We start from the raw sequence: 21,719 nt of genomic DNA, 5'->3' as shown, positions 1-21,719 counted from the left end.
TGCCGGTGACCATGGTGCGCTGTCTACTGTACTGTCTGAATCATCCACCGCATCATATTGAAGACACAGCTCATCTGCGGGGGACCTGCGGGAGTTGACACCTGAGATGTAGCAGGCGCAGAGGTGACAGATGACTGAACAGCAGGAGGGAATGTGAATTGTCACACTGCAGAAGCAAGGGGTGTGGCTTGAACCAAGGAAGTTGGGTGTGGGGCAGCAGTTGGTTGGACCTGAGGTGTCGGGACCGGAGGAGGGGAGGCCAGCACATGGACTGGAGGAGGGGCGGCGACCTGCTGAATAGGGGCAGGAGCGAGGACTCGCTGTCCCTGCGGGCCTTGAAAGGGGCCTGCCACATGTGGATTAGGATATAGCCGACACGGTTCTAATAGATCGTCTGAAGGAGGAATTAATTTCTTAACATAAACAGCTTTAGCAGTGACAGTGAGTTCTTTCTAGACTCTCTTTTGATGTGGGCAGTTTCAGCTCTATAAAGAGTTACTCGCAGTCAGCAAAATGAGACCAGTTTATGGCATTCTGTGGTTTCTTGCCCAATTTAGTTAACTCAAACTCCTCAAGCTGTCCCTTCACTTCTCCTAGCAACTTAACAGATAATGTACCTGACACAGGGGGAAAATCATTGTATTTAGCCCATAATGCAATTTGCTCACATACAGTAGGACCACATTTTAATGCAACTACCTTGGCAGCGCCAAGAAAAGGTTCACGCTTTGGTGTACTAGAAGTAGCGCCCATCTTCAAAAGAAAGAAAATAACTGACAAAATAGGTCAAACTATTTGAAAATTATAATAAGACTAGACACGTTCACTCAACCAATCACTGCTGTGCTGAGAGATTTTTTTTTCTTCCCTTGTTCAACAAAATGGCAGACTCAGGAGCCAAGAAAGTTGTAGAACAAAATGGTTGACCCTCAAAATGGTGGACCACGAGGGAAAACTCTCACTTTTTTTTCACACAAGCAGCAAAACCGGAAGTCAAACACGTGTGCACAAAGGACAGTTCAGAACCAAGGACTAACATGCAGTGGACTAGCTAACATGCGGTGAACTAACTAGCATGTGGGAGCTAGCATTGAAACAAAAGAACAACAAAGAACATAGCTAACAGAGAAGATAGCTAGCTTGGAACAGAACATTTATAGGATGGTACAGAGGGTGTGAGTGATGTCACAGACCAAATGGTCTTGATAAACAGAGATTCTGTGGGAACGGGGTTAACTCCAGTTTCCACAAACGTTGTAAAACAATAAACTCAGAGAACCCAGGAACATCAATCAAGTAGGAAAACAGAAAAACCAAATTGGGGTGTAACACATGGGTGATACTTGAATTTCATTAACACACTCATAGACACACAACACTGAAACACTCATAGACACACAACACTGAAACACTCATAGACACACAAAACTGAAACACTCAGACACACGCACTGAAACACTCAGAAACACAACACTGAAACACTCATAGACACAGAAACACTCATAGACACAACGCACACACTGAAACCCTCATATACACACACACACTAATAGATACACAACACACACACTGAAACACTCATAGACACACAACACACACACTAAAACACTCATACATACACACACACACACACTGAAACACTCAGACACACACACACACTGAAACACTCATAGACACAACACACATACTGAAACACTCAAAGGAACGGCATTCAGGAAAATGGTTCACTAGACACATTATGGCTTTTTATGCATGTGGGATTTTAAATGCTTCTGTATCTATCTGTCTGTCTGTCTATATATCTATCTATCTGTTTGTCTGTCTGTCTGTCTATCTAGTCTGTCTGTCTGTCTGTCTGTCTGTCTGTCTGTCTGTCTGTCTGTCTGTCTGTCTGTCTGTCTGTCTATCTAGTCTGTCTGTCCATCCATCCATCTATTGCCAGGTCGACACAACGTTGGACAGGTGCTTCCCTTTGGAAGATGTAGGGGTAGGATTGCTCTCTCTGTAAAGAGCATTGTGTTGCCTTTGAAATAAGCTATACCAATGAACTTTTTATTTTTGTGCGTGGCGACGAAACGCACGAAAGATAGCAAATGTCCGGTTGTCACTCCCTCCCTCCCTCCGTCGGGTTGTTGACCTGTTCTATGTTGCTACCACAAGAGGCAGTGTTTTTTTGTGCATGGCTGTAAGCCAGCGCACCTACCACAAGAGGCAGTGTTTTTTTGTGCATGGCTGTAAGCCAGCGCACCTAGACAAGAGGCAGTGTTTTGTTATGTGCATGGATGTAAGCCAGGGCACCTAGACAAGAGGCAGTGGTTTTTTGTGCATGGATGTAAGCCAGCGCACCTAGAATAATGTTTGTCCGGTTATCACTCCCTCCCTCCCTCCGGTCAATGCTGACCTGCATTTCTCTGTTTGCACCACAAGAGGCAGTAGTCCCAGCATACCAAAATAAAGAAGGACACCAAAATCAACCTGCCGATCTCTACTGCATAAGTAGAGTAGCGGTGAAAGCATAGGACTCAAGGCCCCAGTGGGATTTCAGTGGCGTGACTAGCTTCCGTTCAACCAGTCCTGAACAGAAACAAGCCAGCCATGCACATAAACCTGGCCTGTTTTTTTTTTTTTATTAAGAAAAAAAAAGGCAAAATATCCCATCCCAACCAAAACTGCCTTAATGTGTTACAAATAAACTTTGATTTGATTTGAACTTCACTGCAGTACTGTGGAAGAAAGTAATAATTCAATCTTGAAATCATTGAAGGAATGAATCCAACCGTCTTTAATGGTCAATAAGGAGAACTTGTGCAGACCATCTGTATTTAAATACATGTACAGTAGGACCCCACTTATCCGAACCCAACGGGACCGAAGGTCGTTCGTATCTCTGAAATGTCCGGATGACTGAAACTTATGTTAAAATTCAATAAGTGGTATACTTGTTTCATATAGACTCATAATAGACCAATAAATACCCTTAATTACTTGTGAAAATGCATCAAAATTGCAATCAAATAGCCACTAAACTCATATAGCCTAGCCTATAATAGACCTACAGTAGCCTATAATAAAATAACCGAATTTCCACTTGAGTGCATGCTTTGATCAAATACAGTACTTTATTCTGAAATGAGGCGTACGCTGCATCGATAGGCTACTGTATTCGCAGAACAAAATGGTATAGCCTAAAAACAACCCAACATTAGAACAATTAGAGCAAATGATAATCAATAAATAAATAAATGAAATGACAGACAAGTTGTCGTGTCTTAGGCTATTGTAGCCTAAAAGAAAGTCTCTAAAACAACCAATGTAGGCTAACGTGGCCTAGGCTGTAGGCTATTATTTAACAAATACAGTAGGTCTAGTAGGCTAATCTACATGCCCACAACACGTCTGTGTTCCTGAAGTCCATTAACTGGGAACGAAAAATGACTCGATGCTCCTCTGCTTCAGGTTGCTGACGCGCTTTCTGGCTACCAAGGAATGCAGCTCTCGTGCAGCAGACTCGTTTGCGTTTTGCGCTCGACATTAGAAGAAATGAAACGTGACAGTAGGCTACAGCCTACAGGCAACATGTAGGTCTACATACAGTTCTGTAATGAAGGATACAGTAGGATACAGTACTGTAATGAAAATCCCACCAGTAACCAGATAGCAGGCTAAAAATAAAAAAAAAGTTTTTTAAGCCTGTCCAGTAGACCGGGAGGTTCGGATCTCTGAAGTTCGGATGAGTGGGGTCCTACTGTGCTGTATTTGATCAAAGCACGCAAGTGGAAATTCGGTTATTTTATTATAGGCTACTGTAGTGTATTATAGGCTAGGCTATATGAGTTTAGTTGGCTATTTGATAGCAATTTTGATGCATTTTCACAAGTAATTAAGGGTATTTATTGGTCTATTATGAGTCTATATGAAACAAGTATACCACTTATTGAATTTGGTGCATTTTAACATAAGTTTCAGTCATCCGGACATTTCAGAGATACGAACGACCTTTGGTCCCAGATAAGTGGGGTCCTACTGTACTGTCTCACCCTGGTCTCAACCGTAATGTATCTCTCTCTCTGTCTCTTTTTCTTTCTCTCTCTCTCTCTCTCTCTCTCTGCTCTAGTTGCTGTGTTCTTAGGGAGCTCCCGTTGACAGTCCAGGCCTGCCTGCTGTCCCAGGACTGTGCGCTGAGCGAGTGGGCCGACTGGAGCCCCTGCTCCCCAGCCTGCCTGGACCCCAGTGCCCCCGGCAGCCAGCGCTCCCGCCACCGCCAGGTCCTCCAGTTCCCCATGGGGGGGGGGCAGGAGTGCCCCCCCACGGAGGAGACAGAGCTGTGCCAGGTCCAGTGGGACGGAGCCCCCCCCTGCCCCACGTAAGTGTGTCTCTGGATAACACGGGGGGGGGGCAGTGTCAGCGTCATAGCTGAAGAAAGTGTTATACCAACTAACTCGTGAAGCATACTGGTGTGTGTGAATGTGGATGCGAGATTGTGTGAAGAGGACTGGATGCAGTTTTAAAAGAAAATGTATCTCAGGTTGCAATCGTGTCTCCTGGTGAGTAGATTCCACCAGACATGAAGGCTGTAACTTTGTACCTGTATAAAGATAACCTCCTAGAGCCTTAAAAACGTGTGTTGAAATTCTTGCAGATGGAGGTGTTACGTTCTCACTGTTGATTTCCCATCAGCTTTAATCATGAGTGAGCTAATCTAATCTCCTGGGTTGGCATGGAGACAGATCTATGTTTGAGCTGGTGCCAGACACAGAGCACATACACAAAAGAGTCTGAGGATATCTGAGAGTCTGTGGATATCTGAGAGTCTGAGGATATCTGAGAGTGCACACACACACATGCACACACACACTGCTTTAGATGTCTCAAATCTTTGATTTGAGACATGCCAGATTGCCAGATTTGCCAGATTTTCTGGCAAAGGATCCACTTGTCACCTGTGGTATTACAGTAAACTATTTTAACAGATGATGTGTCAATTACCAAAATTCAACAACAACTTTCTACTCAGTGAGTTAGTATTACTTTATTCTAGTGGGGCAGCCGCCGCAGGCCTCAGATCTTGTTCGTAGTGTGGGTAAGGTTGGTTCATCCTCTCCCCGCAGGCTCGGGGCCGAAGGGCTATCCTTTTACCACCCCGGGGGCCAAAGGGCTATCCTTTTACCGCCCCGAGCCTGGGTGAGGGGGTCACCCGGGCTGTATATCCGGGCACAGTCCAGGAGCCACATCACCGTTTTGTCATCCACAACCGCCAGGCCACGCACTCCGTTGGGTGTCCAATATATCAGACAGTCCTGAATGACTTGGTCTGCAGTTTGTTCCTCGGCGCTGCACTTGCACGGCACGCAGGACACCAAGCCCCATCTGTGCATCGATGAGCAGAAGCGTCCTACGCCGGTCCAGAGGCGGTTAAGCCTCAACCATGCAGGTCTGGGTAAGTCCATCCCGGTGGAAGTGACTGGAAGTGAGTCTGGAGGTGTTCTCCTCCCACTCCACACGTGAGGTGACCTCCGCCCATTCTGCCTCACTGATGTTAAGATCTCTGTATTGCTGCAGGAGATCCCGTGTGGCAGGCACAAAAGGGTGTCTCAACTTGCTGTGGTTCCTGTGCGGCAGAGACCAGCAGGCTGGATGCCTGAAGGGAAGGTTTCTCCACAGGAGTGGGATGCAGGCATCCTGTCACGATGTGCAAGGCTTCGTTGATAGGTGGATCGATGAGGAGGGTGTGCGCGCTGCGGCACACCGGTGCGCAGTATTCACTGGTTGAGTAGACCAGTGCTAGGGCTGCCGTACGCAATGTTTTTGCGCCGGCGCCCTAGCCTGATCGGACCAGTCGCCTCACGAGTTGTTCACTTCTTGCGCATTGACTCAAGGTGTCGGCGGAACGTGAGCGACCTGTCCAATGTCATGCCGAGATAGGATTGGATTTGGAGGTCTTGTTTGGCTTCCTTGTTGTTGCCTTGGGGGAAGGCCGCCGACACCATCTTCGCTGAGGTTCAATCTCCATTTACGGAGGTATGCCGCAAGTGTCTGCATGTCCTGGCTCAGGGTCTCCTCCACGGCCTGCCAGTCTCCAGCAGAGTACACCAGCGCAAGGTCGTCTGCGTAGGCATACTTCCTGGAGACTGTGATCGGCAGGTCATAGGTGTAGATGTTATAAATGTAGGGGGCCAGGACAGATACCTAGGGGACCTGCTTCGCTGTCCACTACCAGTGGTGAGGGTAAAGCTACGATTTAGGACAAACTCCATAATCATGCTGACCATGTGCCTGTCCGGCAGCAGGCAGAGCAGCTTGCAGGTGAGACCGCAGTGCCATATGATGTCGTAGGCAGCCGTCAGGCTTATTCGGCTTAGGGATCGCAACAACTAGGGCTCTTCTCCAGATTTTGGGGATCTTGAGTTGGCACAAGCAGGAAGAGAGGAGCGCTCTTAACCAGGACTCCAAGGCAGGCGCGGCGTGGAGTATAAGCACCGGGCAGATAGAGTCAGGTCCCGGCGCTTTCCCTGGCTTTACATGCTGGTTGGTAGCAGCGAACTCCTCCAGTGTGAATTCACTGGAGATGTTACCGCTGCTAGGAGTTGTAGCCTTCCAGAGGTCAGACACTTCTTTCACCACGAGACGTGACAATTTGCAGCCCTCGTATGTCACACTTTTCACAAATTGTTATGCAATTTTGTTTGCAGAGATGGGGCAGTGACAGGGGGACCTACCAGTGAGGTTGTTAAGGATGCTCCATGCCTTGCGGCTGGAGTGTGAGAAGTCGATGGAGTTAATAGCCTCCTCCCAGCGCTCGTCTGTTTTGGCTGAGACTTGACAGCAGGGCTGAAGCAAGCTTGTCTGACTCAGCTACTGGTTTAGTTTAGTTTAGTTTATTAAAGGATCCCCATCAGAAGCACACTAGTGTACATCTGATATTTCTGGGGTCCTGCACAAAACATAAAATACAAAACATTCAAGTACAGACGAAAACAACAAGAGAACAATAATAAAACTAGAAAGTACATTTCCTGGAGAAAATGTGAGGTGGGCTAGCTGCTGCAGCTGTATGTAACAGCTACTGCTGGAATTACTACGGACCGCGCAATCTCCATGCACCCACCGGCGAAGACCGTGCGTCTCTAGCCCACTCAGGGGCTGAATTGTGAGGTCTGTGGCGTGGTGGCGAGACTCCGCCCCCTCAGGTCAGAGCTGGTCGGGGACAGTGTACCCCTCTCCGGGCCACCTACCTGCCCACACCGGTGTAGACCATGTGTCCCTAGCCCACTCAGGGGCTGAGTTGTGGGGCCTGTGGCGTGGATAGTGGCGTGGTGGTGAGACTCCGCCCCCTCAGGTCAGAGCCAGTCGGGGACAGTGTACCCCTCTCCGGGCCACCTACATGACTCCACCGGTGAAGACCGTGTTTCTCTAGCCCACTCAGGGGCTGAGTTGTGGGGCCCGTGGCGTGGATAGTGGCATGCTGGTTAGGCCCTTGGGTCACAGCTAGTCAGGGACAGTACAATGACCTCCGGGCAATGTCCATGCATCCACCATTGAAGCTCAATCAGGGGCTGAGTTGTGGGGTCTGTGGCATGGTGGCGAGACTCCGCCCGCTTGGTTCAGAGCCAGGCGTGAACAGTGTAGGCCGCACCGGGCTATCCACCTGCCTTCACCAGTGAAGACCGTGTGTCTCCAGCCCACTCAAGGGCTGAGTTGTGGTGTCCGTAGCATGTTCAGTGGCGTGGTGGCGAGACTCCGCCCCCTTGGGTCAGAGCCGGTCGTGGACAGTGTAGGCCATGCCAGGCTACCCACCTGCCTTCACCAGTGAAGACCGTGTGTCTCTAGCCACCTCAGAGGCTGTGTTGTGAGGTCTGTGGCGTGGATAGTGGCGTGACGGCGAGACTCCGCCCCCTCCGGTCAGAGCAGGTCGGGGGCAGTGCACTGACATCCGGGCAATCTCCATGCACCCAACAGTGAAGACCGTGTGTCTGTAGCTCACTCAGGGGCTGAGATGTGGGGCCAGTGGCGTGGATAGTGGCGTTGTGACGAGACTCCGCCCCCTCGGGTCAGAGCCGGTCGAAGACAGTGTACTGCTTCCCGGACCAACCACATGCACCCAACCGTGAAAACTGCGTCTTTAGCCAACTCAGGGTCTGAGATGTGGGGACAGTGGCGTGGATAGTGGCGTGGTGGCGAGACTCTGCTCCCTCAGGTCAGAGGTTGTGGGGGGCAGGTCAGTGATTGCCAGGCCATGCCCATCAGTGTTAATTTCGTTGACGAGAACTATGACGAAAACTATTCGTCAACAACATTTTTTGGGTTATCGTCACGAGACGATAACTAAATAAAAATGAATGTATGATGACAAAAACTATGACTATATCTATTCACATTTTCGTCAACAAATAAAAACTAGACTCAAATGGTTATGGAGGGACGTATGGGAAAAGTTCAAATCAGAATGTCGAGGTTCGGGATGTGCGCAGTTGGATCATGGATGTATTAATAGAACGAGTTGGATGCAACCTACAGGTAGCCTGTGTGTATTTAGCCTACATTTGAATAGTACCGTTGCTACACCGGCCGGCGGGAAGTCAACTAACAGCATACGACTGCTGCGCCTGAACTGTTCAGTAAATGACCACAGTTCAGAAATGTCTTTGTCAACGTTCGCACACACCGGGAGAAAGAGGAGAGACATCTGGATAAACTTCATTTTTGATGCAAAGGAAAACAAAACCATTTGTAAACCGTGTGGGGTGAAAATTACTGGCAAAAATACAACAAACTTAAAGCGACATTTGGAGAACAGTCATCCCGAAATTCACGAGAAGGTAAGCACCCCCCCACCCCCGGCTAACGTTACCGTATTAGCTAAAACTAATGTTACTAATGTAAACTAAACTAATGTGTTTCTGAAATACTTCAAATACAATACAAGCTAAAATAAACCAGTGTTTCACGTAGGTTTGTGGCGGGGGAGAACTGAAGTGTCTGATCATTACAACGCTAACGTTAGTGGCTAGCTAATGTTAGGCACAGGTTAGCTAACGTTACACTGTGTAGCAACAAGTGGGGCTATGCTTGTGGCGGCTGGCGGGGGTATCTAGCGTTAGCTAGTCTGGGTAAGCTAGCTAAGCAACTACTGCTGCTGTCTAATGTTATACTGTAGCTAGATGGATAAGACACGAACAGTTAACTACCTGGCGCCGCCATAGCCCCTCTCCTCCGGTGTGACGTTAGCTAGCCTGTGCCTGATGTTAGCTAGCCTGACTAGCTAACTAGTGCTGACATGATAATGTTATAGCTTGCTATATCAGGCACAAACACAGTTAGCATCAGACTCGGGGAGAGGAATGCTTCATTATGAAACTGTCTGACAGAAGCAGCCACGCTTCTGTCAGTCTGCCCCAGGGCAGCTGTGGCTACAGATGTAGCTTACCACCACCGGTATGACTGTCTGAATGAATACTGGACTCTGTAAAGCGCTCTGGGTTTCATGAAGGGCGCTATATAAATCCAACTTGATTGATTGATTGAACTAAGCCTGTTAAATTTGAGTTGTCTAAATCTATGGTAGATTTTGCCGACTAAAATCGTAATGATATTTAGTCAACTAAAACTAGACTAAAACTAAAACAAGTCAGATGACTAAAATATGACTAAAACTAAATGGCATTTTAGTCAAAAGACTATGACTAAAACAAAATCATAATTTGCTGTCAAAATTAACACTGATGCCCATGCACCCCTCATTGGAGACCGTGTGTCTATAGCCCACCCCGGGCCGAGCAGTAGCTGTGGAGGTGTTGTATGGAAGTTGAGGTTAGAAGCAGTAGCAGTGAAAAGCATTAGGTGTTTGTTATAAGTACTGCTAGTACTACACTCAAAAATAGATTAGACCATAACTCATAGTTTTATTGAGTTCAATAGCTGAAAGAGGAGAAAAGATAGTAATATGAGTTTGCAGCCTGAAAAAGAGTGTCATTCTGAATATTTCTTTGAATATAAGGAAGGAAAGAAAGAAGGATGGATGGAAGGAAGGAAGGAATGAATATGAATGCTACCACAGTAGTCATAAAAGGGTGCCTGTACAGAGAGCACGTGTCCCCAAATTCAAATCCCAACTGACACTGTGAGCATCCTCTCATTCACTTCAATGGAAAGGCATGTTGGCTTCAGACAGCTCTCTCTCAAAAGGTTTCCTGAGAAAATGCTGAACATTTTAGGCTAAGATATGTCTGTGTAGCTTAAAAACTGGAGGCATGGCGACGAGTTAGAAAAAGTGTAAAAATGCAAAATTAGCAGCTCAAAAGGTAGAGTGTGGGCCCATACGTTTCAATGAGGAGCGCAGTTGCCGAACAAATCGTCATACAGCGAAAACTATACGTAACACTGCTTAGATACTTACATTGTACGAATCAGCACAGTTGTGTGAACATTTTGATGTATAATATGTGTGAGCTTTCAAAATTGTAGGAGTGCCAGCAGTTTAAAAAATGTGTGAATATTTTCAAAGCAACTGCTGCCACCACTCTAAAAACAAAGTTTCTGAACATTCCAAAAGCAGTTTCAAGCAGTTTCAATGGGACAAAAAAATGTTTTAAAAGTTACATTTCTTAAAAACTATAACAAATATCAAAAATCTGAATGGATCCATTTGAAGTTTGAATGAAGTTTCTAGCACAAAGTATGAAGAAGTCTGGGGAGAATAATAAGAAAGAAAAAAAGAAAGAAAGAAAGAAATAGTGGGAATATCACAAGTTGGGCTAGCTTTTGCAAGCTATCCGACCTAAATAAATACAGTGTTCATTCAAGCCAAGGTTATAATAGTTTAGCTTTTTTCATTAGTTTTTATTTTTATATCGTTTTAACTTTTTGTTTTCAATTTCAGTTTAGTTTTGATTAGTTTTAAAGCAGGTTTAAGTTTAGTTTTTATTTTTTGAAAATGCTTAGTTTTAGTTTAGTTTTTATTAGTTTTAGTTTTTTTTATTCTTCTGTGCTATCCTCATGAGACTATCCTGATCTTGTGAGCTCACGCTGTTTCACTCCATGTGAAACAAACCATCAGGCGCACGTCAGGTTTCTTCTGCGCAGGGGCACAGCTAAATAAAATGGAGGATAGATTTCATAACCACCCAAAATACTAGTGTAATGTCTTGTTGTTGGTGATTTATTCTAGGGTGATTTATTCTCATTTTTGATAGGTTTGGCTTCCTCTGCTGGTAATTTAGGGACATAGGAAAAGTATATTACTTTCAATGTGACGTCATTTCTACGTGTCTATTCAGTGCTCCGTCTCAGAGCTTGCTTAGGAAGATCATGCTGTTTCGACGTATGTTTTCACTCGGCTGTTCATGTCTTTGAAGCATCGTCGGTATGTAAAAACTACTCTTTGGTTTGTAATTAATTTACAAATGATTGGTGTATTCATGTTTTCATTATATGGCATTGTTTGAGCGTTTGTGTTCAGACGAAAGGGAAAGTGGTATGCGTCAGTTGTAGCTAGCTACTGCTGCAGAATATTTGGACATGCTGTTTCATGTAGGCTAGCGTTGTCATAGTTACTGCAGCCTATCTTCTAAGAGTTTACTGTCATTTGCGTATTTGCATATACTTATATATACATATTCTCTCTTTGTAACAGTTTTACCCTACTGCCGGTTGCTACATTAAAGGGAAGGTAAACGTGGAACACCTTGTCCTGCGTGGTGATTGGAGATGGAGTTTATCTGCCTGTCAATTCATGCAAGACGTGTGAAGGGGCCAGGACAACTAGGCTTATGTATGAAATGAAAAAGACTAAAACTAAGGACATTTTCTATATAATTTTAGTTTATTTTAGTTAGTTTTGTAAACACACAATACAGTTTTAGTTAGTTATCGTTTTTTTTGGAAAGTCTAGTTTTTATTTTTATTTCAGTTAACTAAAATGTTTTCACACCTAGTTTTCGTTTTTTAGTTAGTTTTCGTTAACTAATAACCTTGATTCAAGCACAATATTTTCAAGCAAAATCATATCATGGATCGTAAAGCCTACATTCAATTGGAAACAACTTGTATTAAGCTACTCATTCAGTATTGGTACACAGTCGATATTGTCTAGAAAGCCTCCTGAACATTTTTTGTTTATTTTTTACAGTAGATGTAATTTCTTGAGGCATGACATTCCAAAGCACAATGGACCTATATACAACAGTAAGTTTCTTGTCATTTCTTTTTGGAGCTTGGAGCTTTATATGATTATATATTGTACTATAGCCGTGCGTGGCAGTCAGCTGTAACTGGTGGGCCAAACTGAACGGGTTGTTGTTATTGATGACACTCCTTAGTAACATCAAAAGATGCAATGACCCTTTCTGCTCTACTGCAAGCCAGTTAAGTTGTTTACGCATGTGCTGTATTTGTTCCAAAGGAACAACCAAGCACTAGACGGGCGCTTTGTTTTGAGCAACCTGTAACTTTTTAATATTTGATTTTAAGGCAGAGGACCAGATTACTGAACAGTATTCAAGATGAGATGAAGCCAATGAATGAATAACTGATTTGATAATTGCAGGAGTGACAAATGTAGAACATTTTCTGGTCATACCGATTCCCTTTCCCCCTTTGGAAGCGGCATACAGCCGCCACAGGCCCCCATTGTAAAAAACTGTGGCGGCTGTACACCTCACGAGCGTTGTACACGCTGTCCCCGGGGGCCGCTGGGGCCCGCCAAAAATACATGGCCGGTCTCTAAAAAGCCGCCCGGGCTCGTGCCGGCGCCCCCCGTTGGCGGCCCGGACCGACGCCAGGCGGCCCTCCGAACGGGCACCCCGTGCGTATGGGTTTTCCTGCGCTCCAGGGCGGTCCCGGCCCGTTCCACAAGAGGGCGACCATCCCTGCGGAGCCTGTGAGCGTTGTCGGCCGCGGTTTCGGGCGTTTCTGTGGCGGCCGTACAGCCGTACACGGGCTCAAATGCAAACTGTGTACAGCCCAGGCACTTTTCACTCAAAAACGCCGTCCCCGATCACGATACCTATCGGGACGCCGTTTTTGGGAAGGGCTTCGCCAAATTCGGACCGTGCGCCCTCTAGAGGGCGCTGATGAGGCCTGCAGTGCCCAAAACTGTCTCGGGCCGGTTTTGAGTTTGACCCCCACCGATCGGGCTGATATCCTGTCAGGGCGGAGGCCCGCCCGTGGCCGAATGGCGTGCGGAGTTTCGGACGAATCAGAGAGCTCGATTTTCAAAGTTGTCCGATCGGCACGAAATTCGGTGAGCGTGATCGGGCCCTCGGGGCCTAAGGGCCCTCTGTACGTCGGACCAATCGGAGCATCCCATATGGGCCAATCAGAGAACGGGATATTCAGAGCGTGATCGTCACCTCAAGGCCTAAGGGCCCTCCGGCTGATACTGTAGTATGTTCATGGCACCCATGGGTAGTCTAAGACCACCAAGTGTCAGCCTTCTAGCCCCATCCATGTTGGAGAAACAGGCATGTACAGTCGCCACATGTCAGTGTACAACTGTAATAGGTTTGCATAGCAAGTGTCCAGACCAATATCTCCAAAGTGGCTTGGGGTAGGAGGCTCATAATGTAACCTCAGCATCCTCTTACCATAAGGGACAAGCCCTCCGAATACCGTAAGGATTGGAGGAAGTTGAATTTTACCCTCTCGGCTGCTGGAAGTCGATTTTGAGATTTTGGTCAAAAATTCAAATTGCTCAGATTGCCTCGAAACACAGCACACTAAGAGAGTAGCCCCTGTCACTTTGGAGATATTGGCCTGGACACTTGCCATGCAAACCTATTGCTGTTGTACACCAACCTATGGCAGCTGTACACACCTGTTTCTCCAACATGGATGGGGCTAGGAGGCTGATACTGTAGTATGTTCATGGCACCAATAGGTAGTCTAAGACCACCAAGTGTCAGCCTTCTAGCCCCATCCATGTTGGAGAAACAGGCGTGTACAGTCGCCACATGTCAGTGTACAACGGCAATAGGTGTGTATGGCAAGTGTCCGGGCCAATATCTCCAAATTGACAGGGGCTAGGAGGCTGATATGGCAGTATGTTCATGTCTCCATTGTGTACTGTTACTGTGCAGAGTTTCGAGCCAATCCGAGCAATTTTATCATGTAAACCTATTGCTGTTGTACACCGACCTGTGGCGGCTGTACACGCCTGTTTCTCCAAAGTGGTGGGGGCTAGGAGGCTATAAATTGGTGGTCCTACAGTACCAAAGGTTGCCATGAACATACTACAGTATCAGCCTCCTACTCCCAACCAATCATGAGAAACACGCGTACAGCCCCCACATGTCGGTGTACAGCCAAATATTACTGTAGCGTATAAAAATAAATTGAGCAGTCCGATCGGTCCGAAACCCAGAGGGCCCTTAGGCCTTGAGGTGACGATCACGCTCACCGGATTTCGTACCGAACGGACCGCTCTGAATATCCCGTTCTCTGATTGGCCCACATGGGATGCTCAGATTGGTCCGACATACAGTGGGCCCTTAGGCCCCGATCACGCTCACCGGATTTCGTGCCGATCGGACAACTTTGAAAATCAAGCTCTCTGATTGGTCCGAAACTCTGCACGCCGTTAGGCCACGGGCGGGCCTCCGCCCTGACCGGAGGTCAGCCCGATCGGTGGGGGTCAAACTCGAAACCGGCCCGAGACACTTTTGGGCACCGTAGGCTTCATCAGCGCCCTCCGGAGGGCGCTCGGTTCAAATTTGGCGAGGCTCCGCCCAAAAACGGCGTCCCGAGAGGTCACGTGATCGGGGACGCCGTTTTTGAGTGAAAAGTGCCCGGGCTGTACACCCGCGTACAGCCGGTCAAGAAACCCGCCCGGGTCGTACGCCGCGTACAGCCCCCGCGCATACAGCCTGAGCTATAAGGGCGTACGGCCTCCGCGCGTACAGCCCGAGCTGTACAGGGCGTACGGCCTCCAGCCGGGTTGCATGGGCGTGGTACGCCGCGTAACGGGCCCACAGACCCCCATTGGGCAGTGGGCGGTGGCTCGGCGGCGCCCACCGGTGGAGAAACCGGGTCTGTACTTGGGCGTACAGCCCCCATTGTAACCCTATTGAGGCGGTACGCATTTTGGTGAGTACCTGTACAATGTTCCCACTTTGTGTACCGCTCAGGCAGTTTCAATGTAAAAATATGTACAGCCCCCATTGACTTTCGTCTCACTTCCCTTGCCTATTTTGCTCACCATATTCTTTATGTGATTAGACCAGGATAATGACTTGTCGATGGTTAATCCCAGGAGTTTAATACTATTCACTTGTTCGATGTTAATATTGTTAATGGACAAATTTAGTACTGGGTTGTTAGCAAGCCTGTATCTAGATCCAAACACAATGGACTTAGTCTTGGCGATGTTTAAAACCAACTGGTTGTGTTGAACCCAGTTGTTGACATCTGTCAGAGCTCTGCTTCGAGTCTCAGTAACAGACTGCTCAGAGGTGGCGGCCGAGTAAAGAGTTGTATCATCGGCATACATAACAGTATTCACATCTTTTACACACAAGGGCAAATCATTCGTGAATATAGTATATAATAATGGCCCAAGGCAGCTCCCCTGTGGAACACCACAATCTATGCTAATCTGGTTGGAGTAGCTACCATTAAAAAACACACACTGCTTCCTATCTGTGAGGTAATGATTGAACCATGAGGTCGCACTGGAAAAGAAGCCATAGCACTGTAACTTATTAATAAGCAGGCTGTGATTAATAATAATCCTCCTGGGGGGACCCAGAGGAAGGCACAGTAGACACTCTCGCACTCCACATTCCAGCATGGTTTGTAGCTGTTGCAACGTCCGTGTGGGATGGATTTTTTGTCTGGTTTCACCAGTATGCCACAGAGTTCCTGGTACGCCTTGTCCACATCGTTGGTGTTGTCGTGGGAGGCACCTCGTGGATCTATAGGTAAGGAGGCGGTAGCGTTTCCAGTTGGCCTTTCGGAAGTACCATCGTTTCACCGCTTGGGACAAGGTCCATGAGTTTAGGCATGGTTATCAGCGGTGGTCGATGTTGGGACCGCGGAAACTTTCCTAGCAACGCGTCACAGGGAGCCAATTATCAATTCTGACACTCGCGAATGCCAGGTCGGGATTCGTCCCAGTTTTCCAGCGACCGGAGACAAAGCTGGCTGCACCCTTGGGATCATACAACCGGGCCGCCAGGCTGTTAACTGCCCTAGTAACCAGGTTCTCTCCGTCGGATGTATTGGTGCTGTACCCCCAATATTCATGCTGGCAATTGAAGTTGCCAGCATAGAGACAGGGGTGGGGGAAGACTGGGAGATACGCTGGTATGATTTGCGAGGGCGGAGGCTTGTAGACGTTGACGATTTTAAAGCCAGCAACGTCCACACACAACCACTCAATCTCAGAGCCAGTTGGGGATTGGTCGGCGAGAGTCCAGTTCAACCTTTGATGGACAAATGTAGCAAGGCCATGCTTCATTCTTAGGATAGAACCAGCTAGAGCAAAATTTGGGAGAGCTAGTTTATCTGCTTTTACGCAGTGGGTCTCCTGGAGGAGGATGACGAGGGCCTTGGTGGTGTAGACCAGGTGTTCGATGCCGTCAATTTTACTGGGGGTGAGCCCTTCAGTGTTCAGCTGCAGAATTCTGGGTTGGGAGCTGGCAGAGAAAGCTCCGCCGGCTACCCTCCCCGCCTGTGGCAGCTGAGCACCAGCCCGGGTGGTGGCCCTCAGTTGGCAGACTTTGTTTCGCTTGCGGTGGTTTATCGCAGCTTGATCGCACCACAAGAAGGTGTCTGCCTCGCCCCTTCTCGGATGCTACAATGGAGCTCTCACCAGCCTGTCAGGGAAGCATGTCAGCAGTGTGTTACTGTCAGGTGTAATGAGTTCAAGAGGCAGCAGGTGTGATTGGTTGTAAAGGGGCTTTGACAGAGCAAGAAACTCACACCTGCATCCTTTCACCCTGGTCTATCTGTGTTCCTCCTGGTCCATCTGTGTTCCCCCTGGTCCATCTGTGTTCAACCGGTTCAACTGTGTTCCCCTGGCCTGTGTTCCCTGTGGTTCATCTGTTCTCCCTGGTTCATCTGTGTTCCCCCAGGTCTGTGTTCTCCCTGGTCCATCTGTGTTCACCCTGGTCCATCTGTGTTCCGCCTGGTCCATTTGTGTTCCCCCTGGTTCATCTGTTCCCCCTGGTCTGTGTTTCCCCTGGTCCATCTGTGTTCACCTGGTTCATCTGTGTTCCCCTGGTCTGTGTTCCCTGTGGTTCATCTGTTCTCCCTGGTCCATCTGTGTTCTTCCTGGTCCATCTGTGTTCTCCCTGGTTCTTCTGTATTCCCCCCGTTCTGTGTTCTCCCTGGTTCATCTGTGTTCCCCCTGTTTTGTGTTCTCCCTGGTTCATCTATGTTCTCCCTGGTCTGTGTTCTCCCTGGTTTATCTGTGTTCTCCCTGGTTCATCTGTGTTCCCCCTGTTTTGTGTTCTCCCTGGTTCATCTATGTTCTCCCTGGTCTGTGTTCTCCCTGGTTCATCTGTGTTCTCCCTGGTTCATCTGTGTTCTCCCTGGTTCCTCAGTTACAACTGGAACACCACCGAGTGGAGTGACTGCAGAGTGGACTCGTTGCTAAGCCAACAGGATCGTCGGCGTAGCAACCAGACAGGGCTTTGCGGAGGCGGTCTTCAGACTAGGGAGGCCTACTGCATCCAGGCCAGCGACCCCAGCAGCCTCCCACAGAATGCAGGTAACTCACCAGTCACTCATGTCTCAGTGAGATCTTTTTCACTAATAACTAAAGACATGCTCTGTTCATTTTTTTGGTTTGTTTTTTGACTCATGCAGTTTCTCACAGTTCATGGAAACCCTGCTTGAATTTCATTTCTTCTGTTATTTGTTTCGCTCCTGGCAATGATCATATTTAAACAATTAACTCATTCCATGATCAATTAACATATTCCATGATCAATTAACACATTCAATGGTCGAAAAGGAGCAGGAAGAAGAAGAAAATCTTATTTTTGGCTGCCCCTTATAAAAAATCAATGGTCTGTCAATTACAGACATCTAAGAATCAAGGCATGAAAATTTAACAAAACATAAATATACTACTACTACTACTAATAATAATAATAATAATATAATAATAATATTATTATTATTCGTATTATTATTATAACTATTATTATTATTATTATTATCATCATCATCATCAACCATACCTTAAACAATACATACACTGACATCTTTATATAGATTAATTATTATTTCTTTATACATTTTATTAACAGAAATATATTTGTACAACCCTTAAATTTGTTTTGTAGCGAGTTCCATAATTTGACTCCAAACACTGAAAAGCACATCTGCTTTAAATTGTGCATACCGGTGTTTAAAATTACATTAAAATTGTATTAATTAATTACATGAAAATTGTAATAATTACACTAAAAACATACAGCCTTTGTCAATGTTGTGGCAATATTCAGTTTTTTTGCCCTGTGCATAAATAATAATGTTTGTACCTCAACTAAGTCCTTAAAGGAGAATGCTCGTTTTTCACAACCTGGACCTTATTTACGGCATATTATAAGACGTTTGACTCACCGTGATAACATTAGTGTAATTCGGAGGCCTCTAGAAGAAATTTAAAATCCAGCGCGAGCCAAGTATATCCATGTAATTGCGGCGGACGGGGCACTGAGAATGCAGCTTCTAAAAAATATATTTTCTGCCGCGAAACGGTTGTTTTCATCAATCTGTCTTTATGAATCGCTAGTTGTGCTTACATAGAGCGAGGACTTGTTGTGGTTTTTCACATGCCTCTGTAATATGATCTTTAGAAACGTCTTTAGAAACTAAATAGCTTCCCCACTTGCTCCAGCACGCATGCGCACAGCGCGCAAACTGGCTATTCTACGTCTGTAGGCTACACTCGCGGCTCACATTCTATACGCTACGATCGGCGTCCATCATATTCTAAGTCATCTTCTATATCCTCAAAATCTGATAAATATTCAGCCATATTGCACACAATATTCCAGGCACCAACAAGCCGATCGTAGAGTAGAGAATGTGAGCTGCGAGTGTAGCTTACAGACGTAACGGAGAATAGCCAGTCTGCGTGCTGTGCACATGCGTGCTGGAGCATGTGGGGAAGCAATTTCAGTTCTAAAGACGTTTCTAAAGATCATATTACAGAGGCATGTGAAAAACCACAACAAGCCCTCACTCTATGTAAGCACAACTAGCAATTCATAAAGACAGATTGAGGAAAACAACCGTTTCGTGGCGGAAAATATATTTTTTAGAAGCTGCATTCTCAGTGATAATATGCCGTAAATAAGGTCCAGGTTGTCAAAAACAAGCATTCTCCTTTAAGTGTCATTATCCCAGACTTCATTAAAGGTATAATATGTAATATGTGGATTATTTCCCCCATCTAGTGTCTAAAGATAAGAACTGCAACAACACAACGTATTGGTTGCCAAAATGCCAGAGAATGCACCGTTTCAGTCATACTGTGATAAGATCTTCACTCCGAGAGGAACATAACGTTACACTAATCAGTAATCACAATAAAGTATTTCAGAGTGCCATGTTATAAGTTATGTTAGATGCTGTAGTGTGGAGATAACGTTAGGTCTGGCTATGCAGATTCCAAGAAAGATAACATAGCTAGTTAGCTAGCTTACCAGTCTAGTAGAAAAGTAGCCATGTCACCATGCAACTTTATCCCATGAAACTCCATAAACTCTGTCCAACGAGCAAAGGCTCGCCTGATATCTATCCGACTTTTGCTCCTTCTTCGGTCACTGAGCTTTTGAGATTCGTATTGCACGGTTTGCCGGGGCTCAGGCGGAGAAGCAGGACCACAAAACTCGGCCATTTTACCAAACGTTTAGCTGAAAAGAGTGAGCGGAAGTGGACGGAAAAGCTGTCGTTTTATAGTCGCACACACACTAACCAACATCTATAATGCTGCTAATTCATGGAAGTATAATGTTAGCTGGCTACTGCTAATCTCACAGTGGTGAAGCTAGAATAGTACCTAGCAACCCAGCGTGCAGTACCAACGGTGTAATATTATTGGCTGGTATGATATCAACAGAGTGTCATTGTCGGGCCATCATAATTTCATAATGTAATAAGACAAAAAAATGTTTTTTATGGAAAAGCAATACTTTTACTCTGCAGCCTTCGCAAAACCCTATGGATGTATTATTTTTGAAAAAATGTTTATTTTAATCCACATATTACATATTATACCTTTAAGGTGTGTTCTCTTTAATGTACTTCATGAATAATTCTTACAGCTCTTCTCTGTAGTATAAACAATGGCTTTATGTTGCTCCAACATCTAAATGGATGTATTATTTCAATATTAATTCCATCCATCATAGATAACAGAACATTTTCATCCTTTCATTGGTTAGCAAAAATATATATTCATATGTAATTATACTCATAATAGACTAATATAAACATAATAGACTTGTTTATAAATGAAAGGCCTATAGTGTAAATATGTACGTTAAAGGCATGGGGGCGGTGCAAAGTTATGGGCCGTAATTTGAGAACACAGGAAGAAATGCCGGAATAACAAGATGTGGTGACTGGTAGGGGGGAGTCATTGAAGTTTAACGCTATTAAGACGCTATGGCTCAATGAAACAATCTGATATCAGGTGGTTTTAATTAGCTTTGTTAAAAATAAAAATAAATAAAAATAAATAAAAAAAATGTTATTGCAGCTCTAAGTTTGATAATTTAATTTACAAAAGCTACACCTTTTAAATCTTGTCCTGAACTTTAAAAAATGGGTCATTTAGAAACAAAACTAACTGCAATATGTTTTACACTTCTATATGTTATTAACATACTAAATAAAGAGTTTAGGCCCCAGGACTGAGCCGTGTGGGACTCTGCATTCAATATTCATACATTCAGATGTGTTACCAGCAAACTGTACATAGTGTTGTCTATTATCTAAATAGCTGGTTAACCAGTTAAGATGAACATTAGTGCACTGAATAACCAGCCTTGCTCTTACGTCGTTATTTAAGATGAAAGGTGCGACTGGGCTGCTGCGTTGTCAACGCTTGCGTGCGTAACCATTCAATGTCAAAGACATCAGAGACATGTCAGAGACAACAGAGCCATGTCAGACATCAGAGACATGTCAACGATATCAGAGACATGTCAGAGACATTCTTTGGTGAACCATCACACGTCCTCATTCGCTCGTGTTCCGGTGAGACTCCAGCAGTGCTGCAGTAAATCTAGAATATTCACAGCCTCATTCCACTGTCTTGACTGTCCCTTGTCAATGCACTCATGTTCATCTGTCCCAGCCTGTGAACATGAACTGCTTTAAGCCTGGTTCCATATGCTAAGTAGGCCTGCTAGCCCTACCCTCTCTTGAACCCAGAATGCTGTTACAAGAGTTGGTCACTGTGACCTGCCAGATGTGCTGAGATTCCAGTTGTTTGGGAAGTGAAAATGAGGGGATAAATTGACACCTTGACCTGCCAGACTTGCTTTAAGTCAAAGCTGTCTTCCAAACAACAGCAGTGCTGGCACTGGGGTGAAAAAATCAGTAGCATTTTGATTACACGAGTGGTTGGGTGACTTTTGAGCAATTTATGATGCAATATGTACAGTATGTGCTTGGTGCTCCGGATACTGAAGAATAGCTACTTATTTTACAAGAGGAGTTTCTCTCTCTCTGCAGTGTCCGATTACTGTTACTGTGTATACTCT

General features: G+C 45.8%; 1 protein-coding gene across 1 annotated transcript in view; it reads left to right on the top strand.

Moving 5' to 3' along the window:
* Positions 1–21,719, top strand: part of thsd7ab (thrombospondin, type I, domain containing 7Ab) — a gene marked incomplete at both ends in the record, with an annotated part of 328,169 nt that overhangs the window by 163,582 nt on the left and 142,868 nt on the right. Inside the window, 2 exons of the mRNA XM_084442488.1 lie at positions 4,115–4,363; positions 17,538–17,704. Of these exons, the coding sequence (XP_084298614.1) occupies positions 4,115–4,363; positions 17,538–17,704 (416 nt within the window). The remainder of the gene's footprint in view (positions 1–4,114; positions 4,364–17,537; positions 17,705–21,719) is intronic.

Source organism: Borostomias antarcticus (genome assembly GCF_949987555.1).
Source record: "Borostomias antarcticus genome assembly, chromosome: 8".
NCBI lineage: Eukaryota > Metazoa > Chordata > Actinopteri > Stomiiformes > Stomiidae > Borostomias > Borostomias antarcticus.
This window is presented reverse-complemented; position numbering and strand designations above follow the sequence as displayed.